We start from the raw sequence: 26,863 nt of genomic DNA on the forward strand, positions 1-26,863 counted from the left end.
TAAAATTAGATGAGAAATAAAATAAAGAATTTTTTAATTAATTTATATTGAATTAAATAAAAATTAAATTAATAAATTTTAGGATATTTAATATTTTTTTTTGTTTCATCTATTTATTTATTTATATATTAATATCATTATATTTATATTTTTAGTCTTATATTTAAATTATTTATTTTAAAAATTAATAAAAATCATATAAATATAAACAATTACATAAGATAATTGATTATGTTTATTATATCTATAACATCTAATAAAAGAAATTGTTCAAAATAAATTTATTATAATAAACTTGTAGTCATGTTTCATGAAGATGAGAAGAAAAAAGAAAAAAACTAAGTGGCACCATGATAAACAGTTTCGTGAAGATCGACGAAAATGAAAATCGACAAAGTTTGAAGTATGAACAAGAACTTTCACTCAGTTCTTCTCATCTTTTTGGAGAATTATTTTATCACGGGTCTCGCAGTTTTAATACCTCCTCTTTCTTCTTTTTCTATTACACCAAACATGAGTCTTCCTCTCTCTTCCCTTTGATTCATCACACATCTTTCCTCCTCTCTCTCTCCTCCTTCCGAAGCAGCATTCTCAAACGGACTATTAGTATTTATTATTTTCAAGTCAATTGATTATATTTTGAATTTTAATAAGATATTTATAGTTTTTTCGTTTATTAAACTAAAGAATGCACACGTCATTCATGACAACCATAATTTTTATTTCATTTTTTCTCCTTTTAATGCCAAACAAGATAGTGAAAATCTGGTTATTAATTCGAATCTTGTCATTGTAAAATGAGTAACTTAAGTAATATTTTAATTTTGTTAAATATTTTTATATATTATCAATTAGAGTTAAAGGAGTTTTTTGACACTTAAATTAGGTTCCTATTCTTAATTGTAATTCTAAATTTTTTGTTTTATAATTCTTAAATAAGAACGTAAATTGAAATAACATCTTCAAAATTTTAAAAATAACATGTCCGTGTATCACATGGGTCACTGCCCTATTACCATATATAATTTTTTTCCTTTATAATGTTTGAATCATCCATCTAAAGTTTTATAAAATATGACTCCGAATCATAATCATATGTTGAATCCAAATAGTTTGTTGTATTATATTACAAATGAAAATTAAGTTATGTATACACAAGTTAAAAAAAGAAAAAGGGGGGAGGCAAAGTTAAGCTTTATTTATGTCCCCCACAAATCAAGCTAAATCTTTTAAATTTAGCTTTTTCAAATAACTGATTAAAGTTGTTTGACATAATTAGTTTCATGAGGCAAAAAATGAGTCTTTAGTATGATGAGGCATTTGTGGGTGCAGGAGGGGCATGAAGAGCAATGAAATTTTTGTACCAAATTGCCGACAGTCTTGGGGTTCTGTTGAGAGTGGCATAGTCGACATGATGAAGTCCAAACCTTATGATGTATCCATCACTCCATTCAAAGTTGTCAAGCAGGGACCACACAAAGTACCCTCTCACGTCTGCTCCTTTCCTGTTCATGCAAATTTCAACTCACAATTTCTTAACCAATTTCCACTTATTTAAAAAACAAGGCTGGACACTTCAACAACCTATTAGACACGGGAAACAAATATATATATATATACACGTGACAAATTATTTAAGGAAAAAATATGTGGAAGCTTGGTATGTATATTTTCTTAAGAGGGTATGCCAACACCTTATTGCTGCTGCCAAGGAATCCAAGTAACCACGCAAGTAATCCACTCTTTCGACATCGTTGATTATTTCGTTATTGGTCGGATTGGAACTCTCCCTCGTCCCAAGTCCTATGCAAAGACAATAACACAATTAAAAGTTCATATGAGTGAGAAATTATTGTACCATATATGTCTAGTTCTGATCAATTTTCACTTTATATCTTCCAACTCTTTCTTATGAATTAAAAATCTCAACTACGTATTATGTAGAAATTGACCAAAACTATAGACATATGGTGATCATAGATTATAGAATAATATTTTGTCCATAATGCTCACCATTTTCCGTAATGAACATTGGTATGTTGTTGTACCTGTGCTTTATATAAGTCACCATCTTTTCCATGCCTTGTGGGTGAACATACAACCAGTCAAGTGCAGTCTATATGCATTAATTAACATATTATTGACCAAATGGAACGTGAATAAAGAAAAGTTATATATAGAGTTTCATATGTATATACCGGTTCTCCAATGCTGATGCCATTCATTTGTGGCGATTTTAGAGCATAACCTTCCGTCCTTGAAGAGCCTCGTCCAGGTTCACACTCAGAGAAGATGCAGTCTTTTACAAAGAAACTGGTATAGTGGTTTACTCCAATGAAATCTAATCCACTCTTGAGTTTTTCCATATCTTTTCTTGAAAATGCTGGCAGGTCTTGTCCCAATATTTCACGCATTTCCGCTGGATACTCCCCTAGGATAATTGGGTCCAAAAACCTGCACAATTCATTTTTCATCTTTGCAAATTGTAGAGATAATCACTTTAATCACACTTTTTTTTATAATAAAAAATTTAGACCAATGTAATTGTCAATTTATATATTTATTTGGTTTTTTTTTAGTCTTAAAGACTTAAATGACAATATTTTCTAAATTTAGAGACCAAATTAACTATTTATTTTTGGATAAACAAAAATAAAGGCTTTACCAAGTCATATAAAATGATTGAGCTCGCTCAGCAGCTAACTTGTCTTCCGAGGAGTTGCTGAAGGGTTCATGCCATACAGTATTCATCACAATTCCAATGCTTCCTCCTTGCTTTTTCTGACATTCAAGTAGAACATGATTAAATTAATTAATACGACCACAATAGGTGATCATTTAACTAATAAAACTAGAGATGTCATTAGGTTGGTGCTCTCAATTTATAGGATATAATAATGCTACTCTTGCACATTATTCTTTTAATACTCATGCTCTAGGCTTACCATTTATGAAAAGAAATTAAGGCAAGAAAGAAGAGGAGAAATATTATATATGTTAAGAATAAAAATAAGAATATGATCACAAGATTATCTTATGAATAGAGGAATTGAATTTGTACAATATTTTGTATAACAAAGATGAAACTTATTTAAATATTACCTGATATTTGGTTCTATAGAGATGAACGGCAGTGGCATGGGATAAGAGAAGGTTATGAGCTACAATGAAAGGTTCTCTCTCTGAGTCCCCAACATAGCTGCAGTTGCCAAATGAAGCAGAACAACGAGAAGGTGGCCACATCCCTGTTCTATAACCACGAATACTTGCAACATTTGGTTCATTCAAGGTCACCCAGTATTTTACTCTATCTCCAAAATTCTTGAAGCAAATGTCCGCATAATACCTAAAATCCTCCCTAAGGACATGGTCCATCAACGTTACATTTACCAAACATTGACAATAGTTAGCAACACATTCTTTAACACATTTTACTTACTGAATTTCATCACTTAGCCAACCTTTATATCTCTCCTCAAGTTCTTGGGGAATGTCATAGTGTGATAATGTCACAAAAGGTTCTATTCCTAACTTCACAAAAACACAAATTATTCACTTATCAAATAGTGTGCTAATATTAGGATAAAATTATAAACACACAAAGTAATTAACCTCTGTTGAGAAGTGCATCAATTAGGCGGTTATAAAAATGAATTCCTGCCCAGTTCACCTTGCCAAATCTACCCTCTGGATTCAATTTAGAGTGAGAGTTAGAAAATAAAAATAAAAATAAATGCAGCTTGTTATTTAAAAAAAAAAAAAAAGAAACTTACTGGGCAGAATTCTGGTCCATGATAATGAAAAACGATAACTGTTGACTCCAATGTGGTGCATAAGGTTCACGTCTTCCTGTTTTTGAATTTCAATATCCATTAAATAACCAGCAATATGCCAAAAGCATTTTCATTCTAAGAATTAGTTCTTAGTAGCAATTCTTTATTAACCTTTCGATATAAGATTTTACAATATTTACTAGTAATTTTTATTCTAACGTTAGAATCTAATTTAAGTTTTTGTCTTATTTTAGTTGGTTTCATTTTATCTTTTCACTTACACAAAGATCTTCGTTTAAACTTGAAAAATTATTTTCTAATGATTAAACAACATTGATTGAATACAGTTTAATTATATAAGTAATTTTTTTATAAGAACGCTTTAAAAATATATTTACTGTTATTTTCAAGTTATTTAACTTTGAAAATAAATTCTCAATAATTTTAAGGACAATTCTAAAAATTATACAAATTATTATCAAATTTAAATCCATCAAATAAATTAATTAAACATTTCAATTATCGTGAAGTTGTTAAAAAGAGTCTTATATCAAGAATTGGATATATGAATTTTTAGTTGCTAAAAATAAAAAAAATAAAAAATATGTTCATTTAATTTTTGGCATAAAATTTGAAAATAATTTTGTTAAATATAGAAAATAAATAAATACATTTTAAATAAAAAATTTAAAATATTATTAAGTAGCATGAGTATATATAAGCCTTTTATATTAAAAAAAAGTTTATTTGTCATGCATTGAATGATAAAGGTTGAAATATAGATGGATGAAAATTTAGGTTATAATATTTTTATTAATAAAAAATAATTTAATTAATAGTATAAAAAAGTTTATATTCTCATTTAGTTATAAATGATCATATTTGACTGGTATAAATTCTTTGACAGTGCAAGCTATTTCCAAACTATTTCTCTCACTAGTATATTGAAGAACATTAATAATGAAAGCCATCAAGGTCTGAAGGAACTTGGAATTATTTTTGACTTATGTTGTTTAGGAAGAGAAATAGACACAAAATATCCTATGCATTTATTGGATAGAATATGTGCATTTCCATTCTCCAATCACAAGTTAGGTTCAAGCCTGTAGGGAGATACCTAGATACTAAGGGTCCATCCTATCCTATCCTATCCCTCCTTTAAGTGTGTAGGGCTTAAATAATTTAACTAAACACTATTCGATCACCACAATATAACTATTAAATCAAACCAAAAAAATCAAATAGTAATTAACTTTATTTGAGTGACTAATAATGAAAGTTTCACAAGGATTTCTTAGTTGTTGCCAGCATTTTCTTTTCTTTTTCAAGTGATAAAGTGTGTTTAGACTTTTTCAGTTGAACTAAACGTCATATATACCTTTTTTTTTCTACGTGTTGTGCATTAAAAAATTTAAATGGATTTCCAAACACACTGACTTGACATATAATTAATTGTTGCGTGAGGCTATAAATTAATTCAATTTTGACAAAATAAGAGTCAGATTAGAAATTTGACTACACCCCCATGAAAAGAAGACAAATATAATTGTTGGGTCATATATATAAGAGCATTGGTGGAGGTTGCTTATAAGCAATCCCCTCTATCACATTATTATTAAATTAGCACTGATCCATTTTATGGGTTGTTTAAATTTTAGCAGAGTTATTAATACAAGCAACTCTGTTAAAATTTAAGAAATTTATAAAGTGAGCCAGTACTGATTTAGTAGTGATATGACAGAGAGAGTTGTTTATAAGCAACTCTTATCTAGGTAAAAAATATTACTTGTATAAAGTGGAATCGTTTTGGGGTCCATATTCTCGATTTTGCTATCAAATCTTTTCCTACCAGGGGGCCCGAGCTAATCGGGCAAAAATAGAAAGATACCTGATAACGATGGTAATGATCAACAGCAACGTCACCATTACTTCCATCAATTATTTTGCCTGCAATGTGACGTAACTGCATAGAGTGAGCCATACCAATAAACCTTTTCTTTAATTTTGTAAATCAATGTGTTTATAATAATATAGTATAATTAAAAGTTATAATTAATTATAAGTATAATTTTTTTTTATATTAATAGTATATAGATGATTAACTTATTTATTTATATTTTTTTTTAAGTTAATCATTTATATATTATTAATGTAAAGTTTTTTACATTAACAATTAATCATATTTTTTAAATTATTTTATTTTATATTTATTTTATTAAATAAATAACTAACATGACATTGTTAAAATATATAATTGGTTACTAGATGATTAACTCTTTTTCTTTCATTTTCTATTATACTATCACTTATGATATTCTTTTAACTCTCTCCCCTTTGGCATTTTATATTTCTCTTCCATGCATCTGTACCTTTCAAGTCGAGGTAAACATTGTGAATGGGAGAAAGAGGAAAGAAGATAAAGGAATGAAAGGAGTGCATATTCTTTTTTCTTTTTTAAACAAAAAACAAAATTCTTCCTCTGCTACATATATGGAAACAAGAGAAGAAAGAGAAAAAAAAAAAAAAAAAACTGCGAGTCCTACACCAAAATTAGATCTCTCCAATTCGGTGGAGAAAACAAAGAGTAAAAAAATTAAAATTATTATCATAATTACATCACATGCAAACAATATGATTATACTTCATTTTTATATATCAGGACTATTTATATCCTTTATAAATATACTTTTATATTTTCTTTCTTTCATTTTTTTAAAATTTCTCTTCTATTAAACAATTAAATAATTATCTAATTTTTTTACTTATTTTCTCTCCCCACTTCTTATTCTTTTGTTTCCCCTTCATGTTTCTTTCATAAACAAAACATTAATATATATTTTCCTTAAGAGACTTGCTGATAAGAAGGGAATAAAGCGATTAATTTCTAATTCTCTTTAAAAACTAATTTACCTTTATGCTTTTAATTAAAATCATAAATTAAAAAAAATAACGATATTTTAATATTATACTAAAAATATTTTAAATCATCTCCATTCTCCTTCAAGTCAGCGGGAATAGTAGAGTAATTAAAATTAGATGATACGAAAAATTATTTCCCTCTATTTCTCCTAAAATTTTATGAACATCTCTCTCCTTTTCTCTTGGCTCTCTCCCTTTCTACCTCCCTCCAACTAAATATTATATTTAAGAAAATAATGGAGCACCAAGTAATAGACGAGTAAGAATCTGAACCAGGCTCATGAGTGAAAACATCCCAGTTACTTAGTCCCTTGCCATCAGTCAAGTAAGCTCCTTCAAACTGAAAAATCATTCATGACTTGGCATGTTAAGTACTCAAGATAACTAGAACAAAAAGTGAGAGAAATATAATCTTAATTATATACATATATATATATATATATAGTCTGTATTCTATAAAGAAAAGGTGCAAAAGAACCTGATATGAAGAAGATGCAGTTCCAAAAAGAAAGTTGCTTGGAAATGGAGATGAACTTGAATTCTCTTTTACGGATAGAAAGTCATCACAGGATCCCAAGAAAATTGAGAAGCAAAAGCTAAGTGCAAAGAGCGGTAGGAGTGGAAGCTCCATCATTTGTGTGTATGTGTGTTGAGGGAATCTCATGCAGTATCAAATGTAGAAATTAAGAACCTATTATCAACGAATATATATTGAAATGTCAATGTACTCATAAAGTGAAATTCACAGTTGACACCAAAATCATTGGCCTTGTTTTTTGTTTGTTTTTGGTTCATATACATAATTCAGCTAGTTAGTTAGGTTTTTTAATTTTAATTATATTAACTCAGAAATACCGTTTAGTTATAAACATTTTACTTAGTTTTCATCAACTTTTGGTTGCTGGTATTTTTTCTTATATCAGTAAGAAAAGCACAATAATAATGATGAAAATTAAACATAATTTTTTTATGTATCTATTCTAATTCCTGCTGATTATCCTTAGTTTCGGGGTATTATATTAAAATTTTTATTTAATTTAATTTTAAACATCTATTCATAATAATTTAATGGTTAAAACCCTATTTTGGTCTCTTATAATCTTTTTTTGTTTCAATTTAGTCTCGCATTAATTTTTTGTCTCAATTTGGTCCCAAATTAATTAATTAGTTTCAATTTAGTCCTAAATTAATTAATTGATTTCAATGTGGGATTTTCCGTCCAAATTGCTTTAACGGTGTTAACTTTTGGCCACGTGGACGCCACGTAGATGCATACGTGGCATCCACGTGGATGAGAATTTTTTTGAAAACACCTGGACACAGAACGGCCCGTTCTGGTTTCAGAACGGGCCGTTCTGGTTGCAAAATTAAAACACCACCAGTGAAGCAGAACGGCCGTTCTGAAATCAGAACGGGCCGTTCTGGTTTCAGAACGGCCCGTTCCAGAACTGTGAATAAAATATTCTTTACTTAATTGTGTTTTTGATATTATAATTATGCAATTTTGATCTCTAAGGTTTTAATTGAGTAATTTCAGTCCTTAAAAGATTATAATTGTGTAATTTTAGTCTCACAATTTTTAATTGAACAATTTTAATATCTCAAATATCATAATTGTGGAATTTTAGTCTTTCTCATTAAAAATTTAATAATTTTAAAATTTTAATATATATATATATAATGTTTTAAAACTATATAATTGTTTGTTTATTTAAATTAACGTATATTTTTTTTTAATGTATCAAATGATATATATTTACTATTACTAAATAAATAAAATTTATATATTATTAGTATTTTAATATTACTGATAAATTAATATCAATAATATTTTTACCCTTTTTATAAATAAACTAATAATTTGATAAATATAACTTAATATATATTAATATACTTTTACAAAAATATAAATATATAAGATCAGATATATATTTCTAATTTGCAACTTATTTAAGATTAAAGGAATAAAATGATAAAAATTAATAAGATAAACATAATAAAATAAAATATAAAAAAATATTAATATATTTATTTTATTGGATATAATAACATAATTAAAATATAATTAATAATATATATTTTATAAAATTATTAATATTTTATATATAAAAAAATAAAATAAAACCGGAACGGCCCGTTCTGAAACTGGAACGGGCCGTTCTGGTGCATTTTGGGTGTGTTAATTTTGCACTTGGAACGGGCCGTTCCGGATGCAAAAATTAACACACCAAAAATGCACCCAGAACGGCCCGTTCCGGTTTCAGAACGGGCCGTTCTGGCTCCATGTGTTTTCAAAAAAATTCTCATCCACGTGGATGCCACGTATGCATCTACGTGGCGTCCACGTGGCCAAAAGTTAACACCGTTAAAGCAATTTGGACGGAAAGTCCCACATTGAAACCAATTAATTAATTTAGGACTAAATTGAAACCAATTAATTAATTTGGGACCAAATTGAGACAAAAAATTAATGAGGGACTAAATTGAAACAAAAAAAGATTATAAGAGACCAAAATAGGGTTTTAACCTAATTTAATAAAATAGGCACTCGTAAACCAATATTATGAATTGTGTAAGCAATAAAAAAAAGCTTTATATATATATATATATATATATATATATATATATATATATATATATATATATATATATATATATATATATATATATATGGATTATAAGAATTAAAGAACGTTGACATGTGAAGGAATTGGGTATTAGTTATTGAAAAGATTTTTTTTATCAATTAAATCTTAATAGGTTTGTTGGGGAGAGTAAGTATACTAGTCAACAAGTAATAAAAAATTAGTATTTAAAATAAATATTATTTTTCTAATAATTTTTTTTCTGTATTGGATTAATCAAACTCTTGATTATAATAACTTGATATGTTACTATACTTATTATAATTTAATCTTAACATTACGGAAAAAAAATCAACTAACTTATGATTATCATACAATAGATACATGGTCATTCATGCATATAAATATATGTATATGATAGAAAACTTAAAATAGTTATTATACATATGTACAATCTATACAAAATACCACTGAATATAAAATAAACCTATTCTTCGATAGGGATGACAAGTAAATATATACCTATGGGTAATGCTTGAACATGCCCCAACTTTGATATAAAAAAAAAAATCCAATTTAACTATGCATGGGTATGAGTATGAGCAATATCCGACTTATTGAATCATATATGGGTATGTGGATGGGTATATACATATTTGTCATGTACCCGTACCCATTTTAAATTTTTAAAAACTTATATCTTTTTAGAATTTACTTAATATTTATGTAATTCTTACTTTATTATAAATTTATTTCAAATGAAACTTAATTGATGTAATTTTTTAATTGTTATTTTATGTTGAATTTTTAAAAATATTTCTTAACAAAACAAATATTTAATTAATTTTTGGGTGAATACGGGTATACTTAATACTTGATAAAGATGGAAATGGGATGCAAATTTCATACTCATCAAGTATGGAAACGATGATGGGTATAGGTTATGGAAACGGGGATAGGGGACGAGAATATTGAAACCCATACTCATCCTATCTCGTTCCATTGCCATTCTTACTTGTCGATCAAGTGTCTATACATGACCAAAATTACATAAGAGTAGTATCATCACAAAAACTAGTCATCTTCAGCATGACTCTCAACCTCTAGACAAGTCAATCTTGTTAATCATGTCTTATTCTCATACAAAATATGATCATTACAATTTCGACCATAAGAAAAAGAAGGGTAAACTTGTGAAAAGAATCAACATACATGATAACATGCAATAAGTAGTAACTTAATAACAACTTAAGTAACTAAATTTGTCAACCATGCAACTTCACTTATCATCAACTACCATATAAACAACTTACAACATGATACAACTTATCAAGTTCAACTCAACATGTTAAACATAAACAACAATAAACAATAAATGCATCATCACGCATATCAACTATGGAGATCTTCAACAACAAATGTAAACAGTTTAAGTAGTTAAACCCTATCAAATCACAGTGTTTGATCTATTGCAACCAAGTCAGATACAAACAACTTCAGAGCTCTCAAAGTATCTGTTTACAACTTATTTTATTTCTCAACTTTTGTCACTTAAATTAGGAAGTATAGTATTATTATCAGGGTAGAAAAATATGTGGGTATGAATCTACCACGACATTAACTTACAACACAAAACCTTCTATGAGATTAGCCCACTGACTACCTTCCAAATATTAAGTTCTTTTAGTACTCAATTAGGAAACTAAGTTCCCAACCTTGTATCTCACTTGGTTGGTCATTTTAAACATGCATGTCTCGACCTTGTTCACATATAGATTTTTACATGCAATTTAGAGGAGACAACTTTAAAAATAACTACCCATTTAGAAGTTAGATTACTTACCAAAAGGTTTTAACTCAAACTCTCAGAGCACCGCAATTTATATTCGCATAATAAAATATTTTAATTTCTAAAACAACTTTTACCCTCCTCTAATTTTTTATGTATCTCAACAAAGACATGTATATACACTATATGCCTAACAACTTCATCAACTATAACAACACACAATTTTACAACCTAATCATTTATCAGCTTACAAGTTAACAACATAAATGTCATCATATACTATACAACTTGAAACATAATGAACTATCATCATATCATCTTCATCATACAACTTAATCATCATCTATAAATCATAAAACAACTTAAACATCACTTTAAATTAAATTATGCAACTTATTTCCAGTGTCATCCCTGGACACCCAACGCCATTGAAGCAGGAGGTTTCTTATCTCACTCACGTCTAATGTCAAATCCTAAACCCTAAACCCTAAACAATAAAAAAAAAGAAAAAATAATGAATCAATTAATTAATTTACTAATTGAACATAAACAATTATGATTGATCTTCTAAATTCTATATATTCATATAATTAACTATAATACACTTAAATCAATCAATCGACTAAAATTATATCGACAATTCTCAATATATCGATGGAAACAAAAGAATAAACCGAGAAAAAAATATTAAATTAAAAAATGACAAATACTCAATACATGATCTAGTAAAATCTCAACTATGATTTTAGTAACTATAATAAAGAAAAAGAAAACAATAACATATAATCCAAAAAAAATAGGTAATAAATAGGAGAATAAAAAAAATCCCATTTGAGAATAATAAATAGGACTTAAAAATATCCTTAATAAATAGGACAATAATAATAAATAGGACTTAAAAATATCCTTAATAAATAGGACAATAATAATAAATATGACTTAAAAAGAATTTGGTAGATTAAATGTTTTTAATTCTTGAATTTTTGTTAATTTTTATATTTAGTTTTGAACATTTTTTTCTCTTAATTTTAATTCCTGAATTTTACTTTTAGTTTTAAATTTTATCTCTCGTTAACATTTTAATCTTTCACATCTAATTTTTTTTTAAATTATATTTTAAGAACTAAAATAAAATAAAATTTATTTAAAAACTAATTGACAAGAATTTATATACTCAATTACATACTTAATCATAAATATATTAATATTGAAAGCATGGGACCAAAGAAAAAAGGACGGCAACAACTTGCAATGGCCAAGGCCAATGGTACCCCAAAGCTTACAACGCTCCAAAAGAGGTAGAATGATAAGACTCTGGAAATGTCTACAACAACTTGCAAAGTGGTTCCATGCTTAAAAAAGTTCAATTAAGAGAGAAGACAAAAGATGAAAGATTGATAGATACATATATAATTATTTATAGGGAGTTCTTCCCGTCCAAAAGAAGAAAGAGTGATAGATACATATATGATTATTTATAGGGAGTTCTTCCTCTACTTTTTAAAATGGAATCGTTTATGATTATTGATACAGATTTTTTCCTGTACTTTTTAAAATTGAATTGTTTTAATAACTTATTTAAAGTGTGTTAATAAAATAAATATATGTCGATTAATGATGATATATCAATTTTTAAAAAAAAATTATTTTTATTTCGTTTAAGTTTTTATATTGTTTATCTTTAACTCTTTGTTAATTATTTTTTAAAACAAATAATAATTATCGGTTATTACTATTTAAAAAAATTTAGATTGTTTTTTCCATCAATAATATGTAAACTATTTATTTTATATTTTCCTTCAAGTCGATAGAATTTCAAGAATCCATCCATCTAAACCAGTAGGCATAAGTAACTCTTAAATGTTCATTTTAATTTTCTCATATATCAAATTAAGTCAATATAAAGAGTTTTTAGGGGGACGAAATCTCTTCCTAACTAATAAGTGGAACTTTGTGCCTAGATTGTCCTAAAGATGAATGCAATGGGAAGGAATGGCATTTGGAAGTGTTGCTAGCACAAAGCAAGCACTCTCACAACTTGAAGAGACTAAGAGAGCGAGAAAACGAGAGATTATAATGTTGGAACAAGCGTCATGGATGGGAGTGATGACTGATGCAACAACGATGTCTTCATTGTCATTGACAAGCAGGTAGAGATTGCTAGAAGTAGCAAAATGGGTCATGGCCTACGAGGTGGCCTAATGGCCCATGGCCATCAAAAATTGGTGTGTTGGGCTAAGTATCCTAGCTTGCCTAACTCGTAAGCTCATTGAGCTAAATGATGAGTTGGGGTAGATTTATTTATTATTTTTAATGTAAGTTTACTTAAGTCATTTCAAATTTATTAAGTGTGTCATTTGTGATTTGTTGAACTATAAATTTGTGTATTTATTTATTTTATTATATGTAATTTGAGTTTGTGGTGCAGTAAATATGTTGAATAGCTATGAATATTATAATTACATACCTATTTTGTTATGTATCAAATTCGAAATTTGTTGTGAAACAAATCAAGTCAAATTAGTTATAATTTGATATTTATTTTATTATTTAGATACACCGATATATGTAGATCCTTTAAATATTAAGAAAAAAAATATGTTGAAAGAAAAGCTCAAAATAAAGATGCAAACTTTTCTTTTCTTGTTTTCCTTTTTTCCTTTTTTGTTTTTTTTCTTTGTGGGTTGACCCGCCAGCCCACCGACTTAAGGCAATATTCAAAATATTTCAAATATGATAACCATAATAGTGTTCAAGCTCAATAACGTTCACAAGATTAACACATGATAAATCAAAAGAATATTTAAGAATGTACATAAGATAAACAAATCAAATATCTAATATTATTCATAACTTAGATAATGAGAAAATATTATGTTACACGTCCAATGGTGTCACATCCTATTAGAACATATACACAACCCACAAGGTTCATGCCTTGTTGCCCGTGTCATCATAACAATAATTATCTGCAACATACTTAATGTGGAACAACAAAAAATAGAGAGAAGTAGGAAATATCTCATTCTAACATATTCAACATATACTTAAATAAACAAAGTAACAATTTTATAATTCATAGCAAAATTAAAATATTTACGCAACTTCATTGTTCACTATATTCATGTTAATACACTCGTATTCAACATTTCGAATCCATTAAATACATATATACACACAACACACACAGACACAGACACAGACACACACGCACACGCACACACACACTAGAAGATGCATGCTAGTTCCAAGATAATCTCTAATGTCTTCCTATTCTTCAAATAATTCTTTAGTTTTAGAGAAAACAAGCATGAAACAAAAGAAGTGCAAAATTTGACCTTACCTTCAAAATTTCTCTTTCTAAAACCAATTTCCCTCCTTTAATAAATAAAATAAATAAAATAAAAATATTAATTAAAAACCCCTTCATATAATATTAATCGTGCACATGATAATTTTGCAACCTCTAATAATTAAATAAAACACTCATAATTTAATTATATAAAAAAAAACCTCAATTATTCTTTCAAAAATTTATTTAATTAAATCTCGTTCACTAATTTTACAAAAATTTGGGGCGTTACAATTTATACTTTAAATAAAATCAAGTAGCTTTGTATAACTAAGTATAAATTAGAGCATTGGTATTTTAATTAATAAGTATGACATCATAACTAAAATGTTTCAAAATTATTGGACAAGTAAGGTGTTATATCTCAATTAATTCATTATTTTTTAATAAGCAAATAAATATGTTATTATTGGAAAATAGGAATAACCAAAATTGTCGCAATAATTCATACGTATCCAATTCACTGGATTCTCGTGGCCGCCAAGTAGAAAGTATTTTTGAAATGGTTATTATTAACAACTTACTTATTTAGTGTTTGATTAATTTATAAACACACTCTCAATTTATTCTCATATTGTTGATAAAACACAATTAAAAGAAATAAAATAAGACTTTAAGCGATATTTAGATGATAAAATTGCATTCTTGGAAATGGTTAAAAGCGAGATATAATTTTTTTTCATACTCATTTTTTTTTTCTGAGTCACCTTTCGTATTTCTTAATTTTTATTAAGTGATATTTATTGGTGATTATTGCTATCTGGATGTGTGATTTTGACTTAACTGTAGGAATGCTTTTGATAATGGTGATTGGTGTCACTTTGTAGCTAATTATCTTTTTTGGAATTGCTAGTTTGACTGTTCTACCAATTGGTGTAAGATTTTTTATTATATGATGTTTGCAAATTGGTTTTAGGAGGTTTGCATTTATTGTGTTGTTTTCATTAAATATCTCTTGATGTCAGAGGTCCACTACTTACTTTGATTTTGTTGTGTATATGGATTGGAGTATTTCTTGTACCTCTCTTATTTAATTCAATTTTGCTATATATATATATATATATATATATATATATATATATATATATGAGAAAATACTAATTTTAATTTTATGCTTAAATGAGCTTTTGAGAATTAATTAAACTACAAAATCTAACAAGATGAAGATAAAAACGAGTATAAAAAAGCTAGTTTTATTTATTGATTACACAAATACTTTTTTTCATTAATTATAATTTATCAATTATTTATTATCGAACTTGATTAACATATTTTTAATATTTAGTTGGGCTAATTACACTTTTTTGTACTAAATATCAGAGGCCCAACTATTCAAGAGATAATAATTAATAAACAACAAGAAAAGAAGAAATATAAAATACAGTAGAACGTAATCTTTTTCATTCTCAGAGCATCTCCAATGCTTAGTTGCTTAAGTAAATTTCTTAATTTTTTTAATGGACCCCATTATTCCATGTAAGATTTAGGAATTTTTACAAAATATTGCTCCAATGGTAAATTTCTTATTTAAGTTCTTTAACTTAACTATGGAGCCTATAATTAATATATTTTTCCTCTATTCCAATGCAGTCTCTCCTCCATTAATTGTTATCCTACAGTAAAAATATATTTTTTATTCCGTTAAGACACTGCTACTTAATTAAGCAACGTAGCTTACATGTGACAGCCACTTGGCATATTCCAATGTTTAAGAACTCCAATAAGATCTGACACGAGATGCTCTTAGTGGCAAGTGACAATACATGGGCTTTGGCCCAAATAAAGCTCAAAATGGATATGGTTCATATATATACACCTCTTTTTTTTTTAATATGTACATCTCCTTTATTTTTTTTTAAAATTATAAAATATTTGCAGTTTTTTTTTAATTTTTCTAATTTTATACCTCCAACTTTTAATTTGTTACTTTCTTTTTATTTTTCAAACATTTTTTTTTCTTTCAGTTTTTACATGCACTATTTTGTCTTTCTCTATTTTCAGGTAGTTTTAATTCTCTCAATTTTTACATTATTCTCTTCTTCCTTCACCTCTTTCACCTTATCATATGTACCCAGACTGTAGAACTGGTACGCGACAACATTATAGGTATGTGCGACTTTCTCGACAGTTTTTATCGAACTAGACACATATTTTTTCTTCCAACACTTCATCTCATTTCACCCTTCCACAAATCTTAATATTAAATTTAGTGTTATGAAAAAAATGTTTTCACTATTTTAGAGTACTGTGCAGGATAGTGAAATTAATGTTCTAGAAAGATCTTTCTATTGTGTTTTTTTACATACTTTCAGAAATTACTTTCCAGAATAATATATAAAAAAACACAATCAACATTATCGAGAAAGTCATAACACCTATAATATTGTTGAAAATTAGTTCTATGTTTTGCATGTGTGTGAAAACTAAAAGTGAGGAGAAAGAAGATAATAATAAGAAAACGAAAGAAAAGAGAGGGAAAGAGTAATATAAAATTAAAAAAATTAAAATTACCTATCAAAATAGGTTGAATGAATGAAAGGTAAGGGAGGGTGCATGTGAAAATTAAAAAAATGAGAGAAAATGTTTAAAAAAAAGGGTACAAATTAAATATTGAAAATGTAAAATTAAAAATTAAAATAATTTAAAATAACTTTTTTTTTATAAAAAATGTGTACTTATAAAAAATGGAAGTGTATATATCATTAACCAACGGATATATACAGAGTAAACCCAGATGCAAGAACAACCGAAAATGGATAAGATAAACCCAACCAACCCTAACTGAACTACAAGCCGAAATTTATCAAATAGCTATAAGCATACTTTTTTTTTTTTTTACTCTCTTTCTCTCTGTTCTCTTTGCACCGCTTGCCTATTTTTTTTGATAAAAAAAATTCTTTCTGATATTAATTTCTGAAATGTATTTTTAAAAGGTGTGATCTAGCACTGTTATTTATATTCAAGAAATTGATTTTCATAAATATAATATTTTTATATATTTTATATATTACAAAAACTAGTTTATGTAAGATGGGTGAAAAGCAGGGAAAAAATGGATGATTGAAATGGTCCGAGAAAGCTTTGAAGAGAAGAAACAAATGAAAAGAGGGGGTGCGAATGGTGGGGAGAGGGAGGGGTGAAGGTGAGACTTCAGAGAAAGAAGAGAAGCTATGGATGAATGAAGGTTGGTGGGAGGAGAGGAAGGTGAAAGTAAGAAGGAAGGGAAGTATTTTGAAAACATTAAAGAAACCAAAAAAAATATTAAAGTGGGGTGTGAAAAGAAAAAAGAGGTTGAAGAGGAAACTCACCAATGGTCCAAATGAACAGTGACCAAACAATGATGGATTGCCAAATAATCAATATTGGCCTACTGGGCTTTAAGCAACAAAAGTTAGTCGACACAATAATACCAAACCAACAAAATAATAATTACTGCTCTACATGATTTTACAATGTTTTATTTTTTATTTTTTAAGAAAATCTTGATATACTTTCAGCCTCAAGATGCAAGTACTGCATAGTGTAGTCCACTCTTCTCAAGCACATTTATACAGATCAAAACATGATTGATTACAAACGCTGCTGCTATGGCTTCAAGGAAAACAACTTGAATTTCTATTGACAACAAACATACTAGCTAATTAACGTCATAGTCCTCATCAGTGGCAACTTTGAGCTCCAGCCATGACTCATTGCTCCCTTTTGTTACATAACACCTTCGAAATTACCACCTTACTGTTTAGCCTGCTCACAGAATCAATGGAAACCTGTCAGTTGTGTTCTATATATGTGATAATGTATCACTAGTTGAGTAAACTGTTTAAATAATATAAGATCATAGATAAAAAAAAACTAGTGTCAGGTTAAATAAACTTTTCGGTAAGCATTTTTAACAGAGAAAAAAATGAAATAAGTTGTTTCAAACACTAAAATTAACTTATAATAATTCGGTCACTCACTTTATAAACCATTAGTTGTGATTTATGTTGTTCATGGATACAATTTAAATTTTTCTAAAGTTCAAGTCAGAAAAACACTATACAACAACTTGTGAGTTTTCATTGGGTCTGTAAAAATGTAATTTTCGGAAGAGGTACATTCAACAAATTGACATTTTAATTGGAGGCTGTTACACACTTAATACGACTTCTTCGACTTTGTCTGCATAAATTTAAATGATTCTAATCCAGCACTTTTAAAGAATATGATGCTGGTTTCCCTCTTTTGAGAGATATGTAATTTTTGTAATCCTTCCTTTTATTTACTAGGTATATAGCTAAAGCAAACAAAAAACAATCATGTGAATACACAAAGCATGTTGGCCCATAGGATTCTCAAGAATATAAAAAAAACAAAGTGAATTTAGAAGGAGACGAGAATGCACCTGTGAATAAAGGAAGGTGCCAAGAATTGCAATGGCAGCACCAAGAGCATTGATGGGCTGAACAGGCGTGTGAAAGATAAGTATGGAAGAGACAATCACCGAAATCCTCTTCATTGTGTTCCCAATGCTAAATGTTAAGGGAGAAATCTGATCAAGTGACATGTAAGAGACTTGATTATACAAGTGGTAGAACACACTCTGGGCAGCTACCCACCTGCAAACATCAAAATCCATTAGTTAAAAACACTTGATGAACAAAATCCCTCATGCTAATTTGGCTAGCAACATGAAGTAAGAAGCAGAATAGTAAGAAATATTGTTGAACTAATTCAAAAACTAACGGTAAAATATTACAAATACAACTTCTTCAACTGAAGATTGATGTAGTGCTTACCATACAAAATTGGGACCAATCTGAGACACAGCTGTTTGCCAGCCTGCAGCCCAAACCTTGGGGCCCTCCACAGCAATGGCAAAGGGTGTGAGAATTAATAGAGACATCATGGAAAGACAAGCATAATAGTTCATTCCACTAACAGCCATCCCCTTCATCCCTTTCTTTGAGAATATATTCCTGAAGACAAATGCCAAATTTGATATCATAGCCCCCATAAAGCCTGAAACATCAAGTATTCTCTCTTTAGAGTATTGAACTAGCAAATATATTTATGCATACAAATTTTTGTATCCTATTAAAACTTTCTACTTTATGAGAAAATTTCAAAGTAAATAGTCTTACCAATCATATTGAAATTGAGCTCAGTCACAGCAGCTAGTGCACAACCACCGATAATTGGCAAGAGTGATAGATAAACCGGCATTGGGAATGCCTCTCCAAGTAAGAACCTTGACACCAGGACACTGAAAGCTGGCTCTCCACTCTTGATGATGTGAGTGAATGAAACAGCAACCTTGGACATGCTCACAGTTGCAGCAACATGCCCAATTGTGTGTGCCACCGCAACCTGATGAAACAAATTCGAAATTTCTCAAGTGAGTACTACTAAATCAAACTTCCCTTACTTCAATGTTCAAACTCACTCTCACCATTTTGCCACCACGAATGCATTATTGAATTGAATTCTATCAAGTAATTTTCCTATCTCTTCTTTTCAAATGAACCTTTCCAAATTTTATGTATCATGATGATGGTTTCAAAAAAGGGCCTGCGATAGCGACACCGACAAGAAATTATTGATAGTCTGGGAGTCTGGGACTACCATGTGTCTATGGACAGGACCAATCTCCAGATGATACATAATTGTATGAAGACTGAAAGAGACAATAGATACATAGTAGCCTCAAACTATACACTTATTTCTCAACATCAAAGTTTTTGGAGTCTTTGAGATTGCATTGCAACCACATATATAGTAGTTACTTCAACTGCATTTGTCTCCGACTTTCCAAAATCTTAAACGAACTAATTAAGTGTGTCGAGTAACATATAAATGAGAAAGAACCGTAAATCTGATGTTTTAAAATTTTAGATTAAAACTCATAATTCTGATGTCTTAAAATTTTAGATTAACTTATAGTGTGGAGTTTGATTTGTGTGATTTGTTTTTAGCCCATTGATGAAATTCTCTTTGGTGTCAACCGCCCCCATTTTCTCAACACACAATATTAAGGATGCAATGAAAACACAACTACGAACACAATTTAAAACCTTATTAATGATGTTAGGATGGAAAACTATAAGAATGAAAAGGAAAGGTATTCTTACAGGGAACAAGGCTTTCCAGAAGTCCAAGTTAACTTTAGGGACATGAGCAACCCTGGTGGCCCATGAGATTAACATCATGAGGGAGCCAGCAGCAAGGGACAAGGTGGAGGTGAGCCAGGGGTAAGGAAAAGCATTCAAAACCTTCTTGTTGTAAATGTTGAAGACTACATTCAAAGCCCACCAGGTGGCAAAGTAGAGCCCAATCTTGAGCCTCTGGGCTGCCTCTTCAGCGGGCAGGTCAATGTTGATCTCCAGTGGGCGTGACCTGTCAGCTTCATAGGCCTGGCACTCCGTCACATTCCTTCTTCTCACCAATGCAAAGGCCTCAGTGGATGAAAGATGCAGGGGTCTCTGGGAGCACAAGTGAGAGTGTTGAATGGTGGGTAATGTGAGAAGTTTAGGCCTTGGAAAGGAAAGGTTTCTGCATGAGAAAGCAGAAGAGGTGAGAGATGAGGCTGTGCACTTCATTGAAGAGATCATGATGGTGACAAAATGTGTTGTGTACTAAGTAGTTTAGAGAGGAGGGTTGGTGGGAAAATGGAAGAGTTGGAAACGCTTTTTGCTAGGTGAGCAGAGGAGGTGTTACACTTCCACATTATATATAGGAAGGACAGGGATGACAACCTTTCTAACAAACAACTGTACCGCGTACATTTTAAGTTTTAACTATAGAAAACAAGAAAATATTTAAGACATTTTTCTTTTTATTGCAAGATTTTTTTTTTACAAATATTTCAAGATATTTTAATAACATTTTCTATAAAGAGTGTGAAATTTGTGAATTATTTTAACTACATCCGTTAAGTTTGTTAGTTTAATTTTATATTTTGACGGCTTATAAAGGGTATTCTCGGTCGAACATATGACTATTTTTTTTAAGGTTTGATAAGTACTGAATAAGTAAACATCTTCTAATTTGGAGGTTTGACAACTATTAAATAGGTCAACATCTTTTCCTCTCCAACTTGAGTGTTTTAGGGTTTAGGGTTTTACATTCGTGAACTTGAGAATTAAATATTTAGTTGGATTTATTAGTTTAATTAAATAATGACTAAATTGTATTTTTTATTTTTATTTTATTTTTAAGATTTATTTTATTTTTTTATCTATTAAAATATTTATTTTAATCTTTTAAAAAATAATAGATTTCTATTTTGAGACACAATTTAAAATTATTATTTGATTAATTCAAGATATATACTATAGCGCATCATATTTATTTATTAAACCCAATTAATTTTCAAATAAAAAAAGTCATAAACAAGATAATAAAAAATCATGCAAAAATGAGTTTAATAAACAAAAAAAAATCGAAAAATTCAATATTAAATTATTTTTCTGATTTTAACGTGATTCTTTTCATGTTTATAGCTACTTTTAGTTCACGCATCAGCTAAATTTATCATGATTGTTAAATGGTTCACTATATATATATATATATATATTTACATTAATTACACATAAATGTATTTTTTTATTTTTGATTTTAAATTTCATAAAATATGAAGAACACATAAAAAAAAAAATATTATAAGATACAACTCTTTCTAAATTGTCTGTAAAGATGACCCTACTGAATAGCGATTCCGTGACCCTAACCAGAAAGAAGAGGCCTCCCAGTGCCTGTTAACGGCCAGAATTCAATTCGCAAAACGAACTAAAATTGCGCTTCCAGCTTACTTCCAAAACGCCAGAGCTATGATTAGAATATAGACATAAAATCATGTTCCTTTCAATCACATTGGACCAGACCAAACCAAACCATATGTATGTTAATGTTGGGTACTCCAAATAATACTAGTCTAGCCTTTTACCAGCCGTCAATAGTGACTTGAAAAATCCTCCCATAAAAATCTATCATATTTTGAGTGGGAAAAACATTGGTAATGAGTGTGATGATGTGCTAAACATGTGTGACAAGTTGCATGTCAGCACCAGGTGGTGTCTGTCTTTCTCCTAAGATTTTTCTTCTCAGCCCTCAAGTCGATGGTTGTCGTTTTAGGCATACGTACGAAACAGTTGCAATGGAATTAGCGGTTCACAAGGGGCGGGAGCTACAGGTTGAGCAGAATTATTGATGCACTATTTCTAATCATGCAGAGAGAGACCACCCTTGTGTAGGGTCCAACATTACCAGGTAAATCAAAGCAAATATATATATCAATTAAGGCCATCCGTTCATTCCTTTATTCAGTTTATGGGAGAAACAATTTAGATTCATTCCTCCCTATCTTTAGAAAGAGACAAAAGTTTCAAGTTGAAAATTAGTTTCATAGCCCACTTAAAAGAATTGAAACATATGCTTAATTGATAAATAAAAAAAATCGGTATTAATTTTTTTTATAAAAAAAGTTTATATTAGAGTAAAACAAGACGCCATATAAAACAGGATTAATCATCAATCTCTATGAAGATTTTCAATAGAATTATAAATTGTTTATTAAATCCTTAATGCAAATTTGTATAGAAGGATATAAAATACTAGAGAATCTAGAATTTGATTTCAAGTCTTAACTACCAAGTAACTAGCTGTGTCACTCTTGGGAAGCAAAATCGATATTTTTTTAATAAAATAGATATATTACTCAATTATCTCACATACCTAAAAATAATCTAACTATTTTGATTTAGAATAATTTTTATTATCTTAATTAATATTTTTATCAATTAATTAGTTATGCCATTACTAAACTAACTATAAAGATTATGTTTGATAAAAATAGCTAAAAATACTAACTAAAAGTTAAGAAACTAATTGGAAGCTTTAAAGCTAACCTATAGTTGATAGTTGGAAGCTAAAAGATGATAATTACTAGCTATTGAGCCAACTTATAGAAGTATAAATGTGTGATAAGATTATTTGCGGAAGTAATTGATAAATGTAAAATAACATATTTATATATATTTTTATTCAAGACTTTCAATGGAAGGATCATTTATATATGAAAGTAAGAAAAGTGCGATCCAAGCCAAAATCATTATAGTACAATTCTTCATGTACAAAGAACAGAATTTATATAAATGATAATATAAATTGTCAATATTTATTTATCTCACTTTAATGAAAAAAGTTGCTTCTTTATATATGTGTTTATAGAACGAATTTTGAGAGGTGGCATTCTTAAACTTAGTCTTTGTCATTTTTCTACCAAACGGAAAAAACTTGAACTCAACCTTTGTTAAACTAGTTTTTTCCTATCAAAGTCAATTCTAGTTTGAACGAGTATGTATAGTTTGAACGAGTATGTATGAATTCAAATTGCCATACTTACTATAGAATAAATTAAATACTCATACACAAAAGGTTTGTGTTGTTTGATTGAAAAGATTAGTGTGAATAAAGATAATGAACTATTCAATGTTACTGGTTACTTTGAAATTGTATTAACTTAATAATTTCAATCTTAATTATTAAATAATTTAGTTCAGTTGCTAAATAATGTACATGAATTATTATAATCTCTTATTCTAAATTCTGATTCTTAAATATCATAAAAGAAATACTCATTATATTTTTTTATCAATAAAAAATTACAACAACAATAAGAATCAAACTCAAATCCAAATGTATCCTTTTAAAGTGCATTTATTGTATATTCTTTGGGAAAGATTTAAAATAATTTATCTTCACTTCTAAGCTCATGGGCATATGATGAATTGTCTACGTTGGCTTGTTGGAAGGTTTGGATCTGATGATGTACATGCATGGGCTTATAGGGAAGGAAATCAGCCCATTAGAGCCGACCCAGGCTGTCCTATCATACCAATCTGCACACCATGCAAGTCGTTGGTGAAGGATATCAAATAACTCGTTACATGCCTCATCCACTCATTATCAATTTATCATTTGTGTCATAAAAGATTTATAATTTCAAATAAATTATAATTTAATTTCCATAATATAATTTATTTTAGAGTTAATCACCCATTGTCAGTATAAAATCATTTTACACTGACAACCAATCATATATTTTAATAGTGTAAAAATAAAAATAAAATAAAAATAAAATAAAATAATTTAAAGATATGATTGGTTGTCAGTGTAAAAAATTTTACATGTGTGAATGATTAACTCTTTCTTTTACACTATTATTTAACTAAAAAATTATGATAGATATGACTTTTAAAATAATTATTATAAAATTTAATAGTTTTTCAATACAAAAAACTTATAATTAGATAACAATATTTTTTTTTATAAATAATAAGAACACATATATTATTAATATATAGACTATTTACTCAATTAGTTAACTGAAATATGTATTAATCATTAAAATGCGGGCTATATCTTTGTATTTTTTAAATTTATATCATTAAACAATTGCCTATTTGAATGTTAGAATAATCAATTAAACAGACGACAACTTAATTTTCTTGAGTTATTACTATGTTCCATGCATCTTTGCTACTCAATAACGCATTAGAAAACATTTTGCTAAAAAAAATATAAAAAAAAATAATGCATCATCTTTTTAGATTGAGAACATTAAAAATGATTGGTAAAATTGATTAATTACAAAATGCTTAATAACACAATAACTTACTCAAATTAAAACTTCCAAGAATAATTAACTAAAACTAAAATAAAATACAGATAAAAATTTCCCCTGCCTTAGATACAGAATATCCATTCTCCTTAAAATTTGTTAATAAGAGAATTAAAATTGAAGCAAATTAAATATTGGCGTACTGCTTTTATTTTTAATTGCATTATTTGCACCTTATATATATATATATATATACATATATATATATATAGTTATTATAATTATAATTATTTTTATTTTTTATACATATAGCAACAAGATATTCTCTAAAATCAAAGGAGACAACCAGAGTTTTTCATATCTCATAAGATTTGAAATTGTGATTGTGGGTGAAATAGATACGTAAAACTTTATTAGGTATCACTTATCAGTCTAACTTTTATTGAAAATACAAGATTTGACTTTGATCTATTTACTTTTTTAATAGTCATTTTTTAATAATTTGACTTGATCTTTATAAAATTTTGATCTGATTTATAAGTTTATATAAAGGTCTATTTTGTAATAATTTAATTAATATCAAGACATGAAAATAAAATGTTAAAAGCTGAATTTAATTTATTTATATGATATGAATATTTGTTTTAGGTTTAATATTACATTCATGATAATAACTTATTAAAAAAATATTTTATAATGAAATATTTAAATAAGACAAAAATTAATTTATCTTTTTTTTTTTTTTTAAGTTTTCATTAGATGAATTTATAAGGTTTATTTTTTTTATATAAGTCAACATGCTTAATACTTTAAAAAGATAAATAAATGTATGATTTTAATATATTATAACAAACTTATTTATAACTAATAACAATAATAATAATAAATATTATTTACTTTTATTTAAATAAGTCGCCTATTAGGTTTAGTAAATTTTTTAAATGACATAAAGTATAGTCTTTTCAATTAATTAGTCTTTGATAAAAAAAAACTTCAACTTAACCTATTTCTTTTATTAAAAAAATTATAATTGACACGAGTTTATATAAATTAAGCTATAATTTTTGTTAAGTGGCCTGCTATATTTCTATCTATGTTTGTGATTAGTCACCTTTCACAGTGCGTGAGACAAACACTGCTGTTTTAGAGGACAATATTTACATATATTGTAAGATTTGTGGCTCTGAACACATGAACTTTATAGTGATCGTCATGAGAATTCAACAATAAAATGTTATATGTGAGTCAATGAAATTCTATTCACCTCCCCAAAAGTTTACCTAAATTACAAAAACCATTTTTTTTAGTTTTTTTTAAAATAAAGATCCTTTCTAATGTTAATTCTATTTAAATTTATAAATTATAAATAAAATTAAAAAATTGTTTAAGTATAAAATAATAAATATTTAAAATACATGATTTTTTCCTTCGCTCGTTAACAGACTCTCTTCATTATAAATTCAATAGGTCTTTATATTTTATTATTCAACATTTTAGACAATAAAAAACATAAAATTAACATGCAAAAAAAAAAATAAAAAAAAATATATATATATATATTAATCATAATTAAAAGCATAAACTTAAGTTGTTGATTAAACAATAACTACATTAGGGTAACCCAACAATTTTGCCATCGTCCAACATAATTCTAAAAAATTTGCTCATATTCTAACTTAATTTTGTCTTATTTTTATAATAAGTATAATCATCACAATTCAACAAGAAAATGTAATGGTAAATTTAGATTTAAAAGAAACAATACAGTATAGAAGTAGTAAATTAATTATACAATAACTTCAACAATTACTAACGAATTTATAATGTTGCACTATCTATTCGTTT

General features: G+C 27.9%; 2 protein-coding genes and 1 long non-coding RNA gene across 5 annotated transcripts; 1 reads left to right on the forward strand and 2 right to left on the reverse strand.

The window, feature by feature from the left end:
• Positions 1-1,096: 1,096 nt before the first annotated feature.
• LOC109793822 (beta-glucosidase 46) lies at positions 1,097-7,455 on the reverse strand. Of its 3 annotated transcripts, none has more exons than XM_020353297.3 (12): positions 7,171-7,446; positions 6,966-7,032; positions 5,662-5,720; positions 3,774-3,849; positions 3,613-3,687; positions 3,440-3,527; positions 3,103-3,358; positions 2,666-2,781; positions 2,199-2,454; positions 2,014-2,116; positions 1,695-1,803; positions 1,097-1,505 (listed from the first exon to the last, which is right to left on the reverse strand). In XM_020353297.3, exons 1-12 carry the CDS (start codon positions 7,354-7,356, stop codon positions 1,304-1,306), a joined length of 1,593 nt encoding a protein of 530 aa, XP_020208886.1. In that variant the 5' UTR covers positions 7,357-7,446; the 3' UTR covers positions 1,097-1,303. The 3 variants fall into 3 exon arrangements, 2 of the variants coding, with proteins under 2 accessions (XP_020208886.1, XP_029130434.1); XR_002239382.3 differs by having other exon boundaries at positions 1,366-1,505; positions 2,049-2,116; positions 7,171-7,455; XM_029274601.2 differs by lacking the exon at positions 7,171-7,446 and having other exon boundaries at positions 6,938-7,019.
• A 10,367-nt stretch (positions 7,456-17,822) lies between these two features.
• On the reverse strand, positions 17,823-21,122 carry LOC109793834 (glucose-6-phosphate/phosphate translocator 2, chloroplastic). The gene is made up of 5 exons (XM_020353310.3): positions 20,529-21,122; positions 19,542-19,767; positions 19,197-19,419; positions 18,803-19,016; positions 17,823-18,162 (listed from the first exon to the last, which is right to left on the reverse strand). The coding sequence occupies exons 1-5, from the start codon at positions 21,006-21,008 to the stop codon at positions 18,151-18,153; spliced, it is 1,155 nt and encodes a 384-aa protein (XP_020208899.1). The 5' UTR covers positions 21,009-21,122; the 3' UTR covers positions 17,823-18,150.
• LOC145952552 (uncharacterized) lies at positions 19,655-25,471 on the forward strand. Its single transcript, XR_014429979.1, has 3 exons — positions 19,655-19,795; positions 22,531-22,665; positions 24,210-25,471. It is a non-coding gene; the product is annotated as an uncharacterized LOC145952552 (long non-coding RNA).
• The last annotated feature ends 1,392 nt before the right edge of the window (positions 25,472-26,863 follow it).

This window comes from Cajanus cajan, chromosome 1 (assembly GCF_000230855.2).
Source record: "Cajanus cajan strain Asha chromosome 1, NIPB_CcT2T_4, whole genome shotgun sequence".
NCBI lineage: Eukaryota > Viridiplantae > Streptophyta > Magnoliopsida > Fabales > Fabaceae > Cajanus > Cajanus cajan.

What these genes read in the sequence shown, in the direction of transcription:
- LOC109793822 (XM_020353297.3), bottom strand. Translation starts at nt 7,356, where the DNA reads ATGAGATTCCCTCAACACACATACACACAAATGATGGAGCTTCCACTC. An exon ending in TGTTTTCACTCATGAGCCTG is followed by an intron (nt 5,721 to 6,965) that starts GTTCAGATTCTT and finishes GTCACATTGCAG; the next exon opens with GCAAAATAATTGATGGAAGT. An exon ending in GCATCAGCATTGGAGAACCG is followed by an intron (nt 2,117 to 2,198) that starts GTATATACATAT and finishes TAATGCATATAG; the next exon opens with ACTGCACTTGACTGGTTGTA.
- LOC109793834 (XM_020353310.3), bottom strand. Translation starts at nt 21,008, where the DNA reads ATGATCTCTTCAATGAAGTGCACAGCCTCATCTCTCACCTCTTCTGCT. An exon ending in GCTCAATTTCAATATGATTG is followed by an intron (nt 19,420 to 19,541) that starts GTAAGACTATTT and finishes TTGATGTTTCAG; the next exon opens with GCTTTATGGGGGCTATGATA. An exon ending in ATTGGTCCCAATTTTGTATG is followed by an intron (nt 19,017 to 19,196) that starts GTAAGCACTACA and finishes TGATGTTTGCAG; the next exon opens with GTGGGTAGCTGCCCAGAGTG.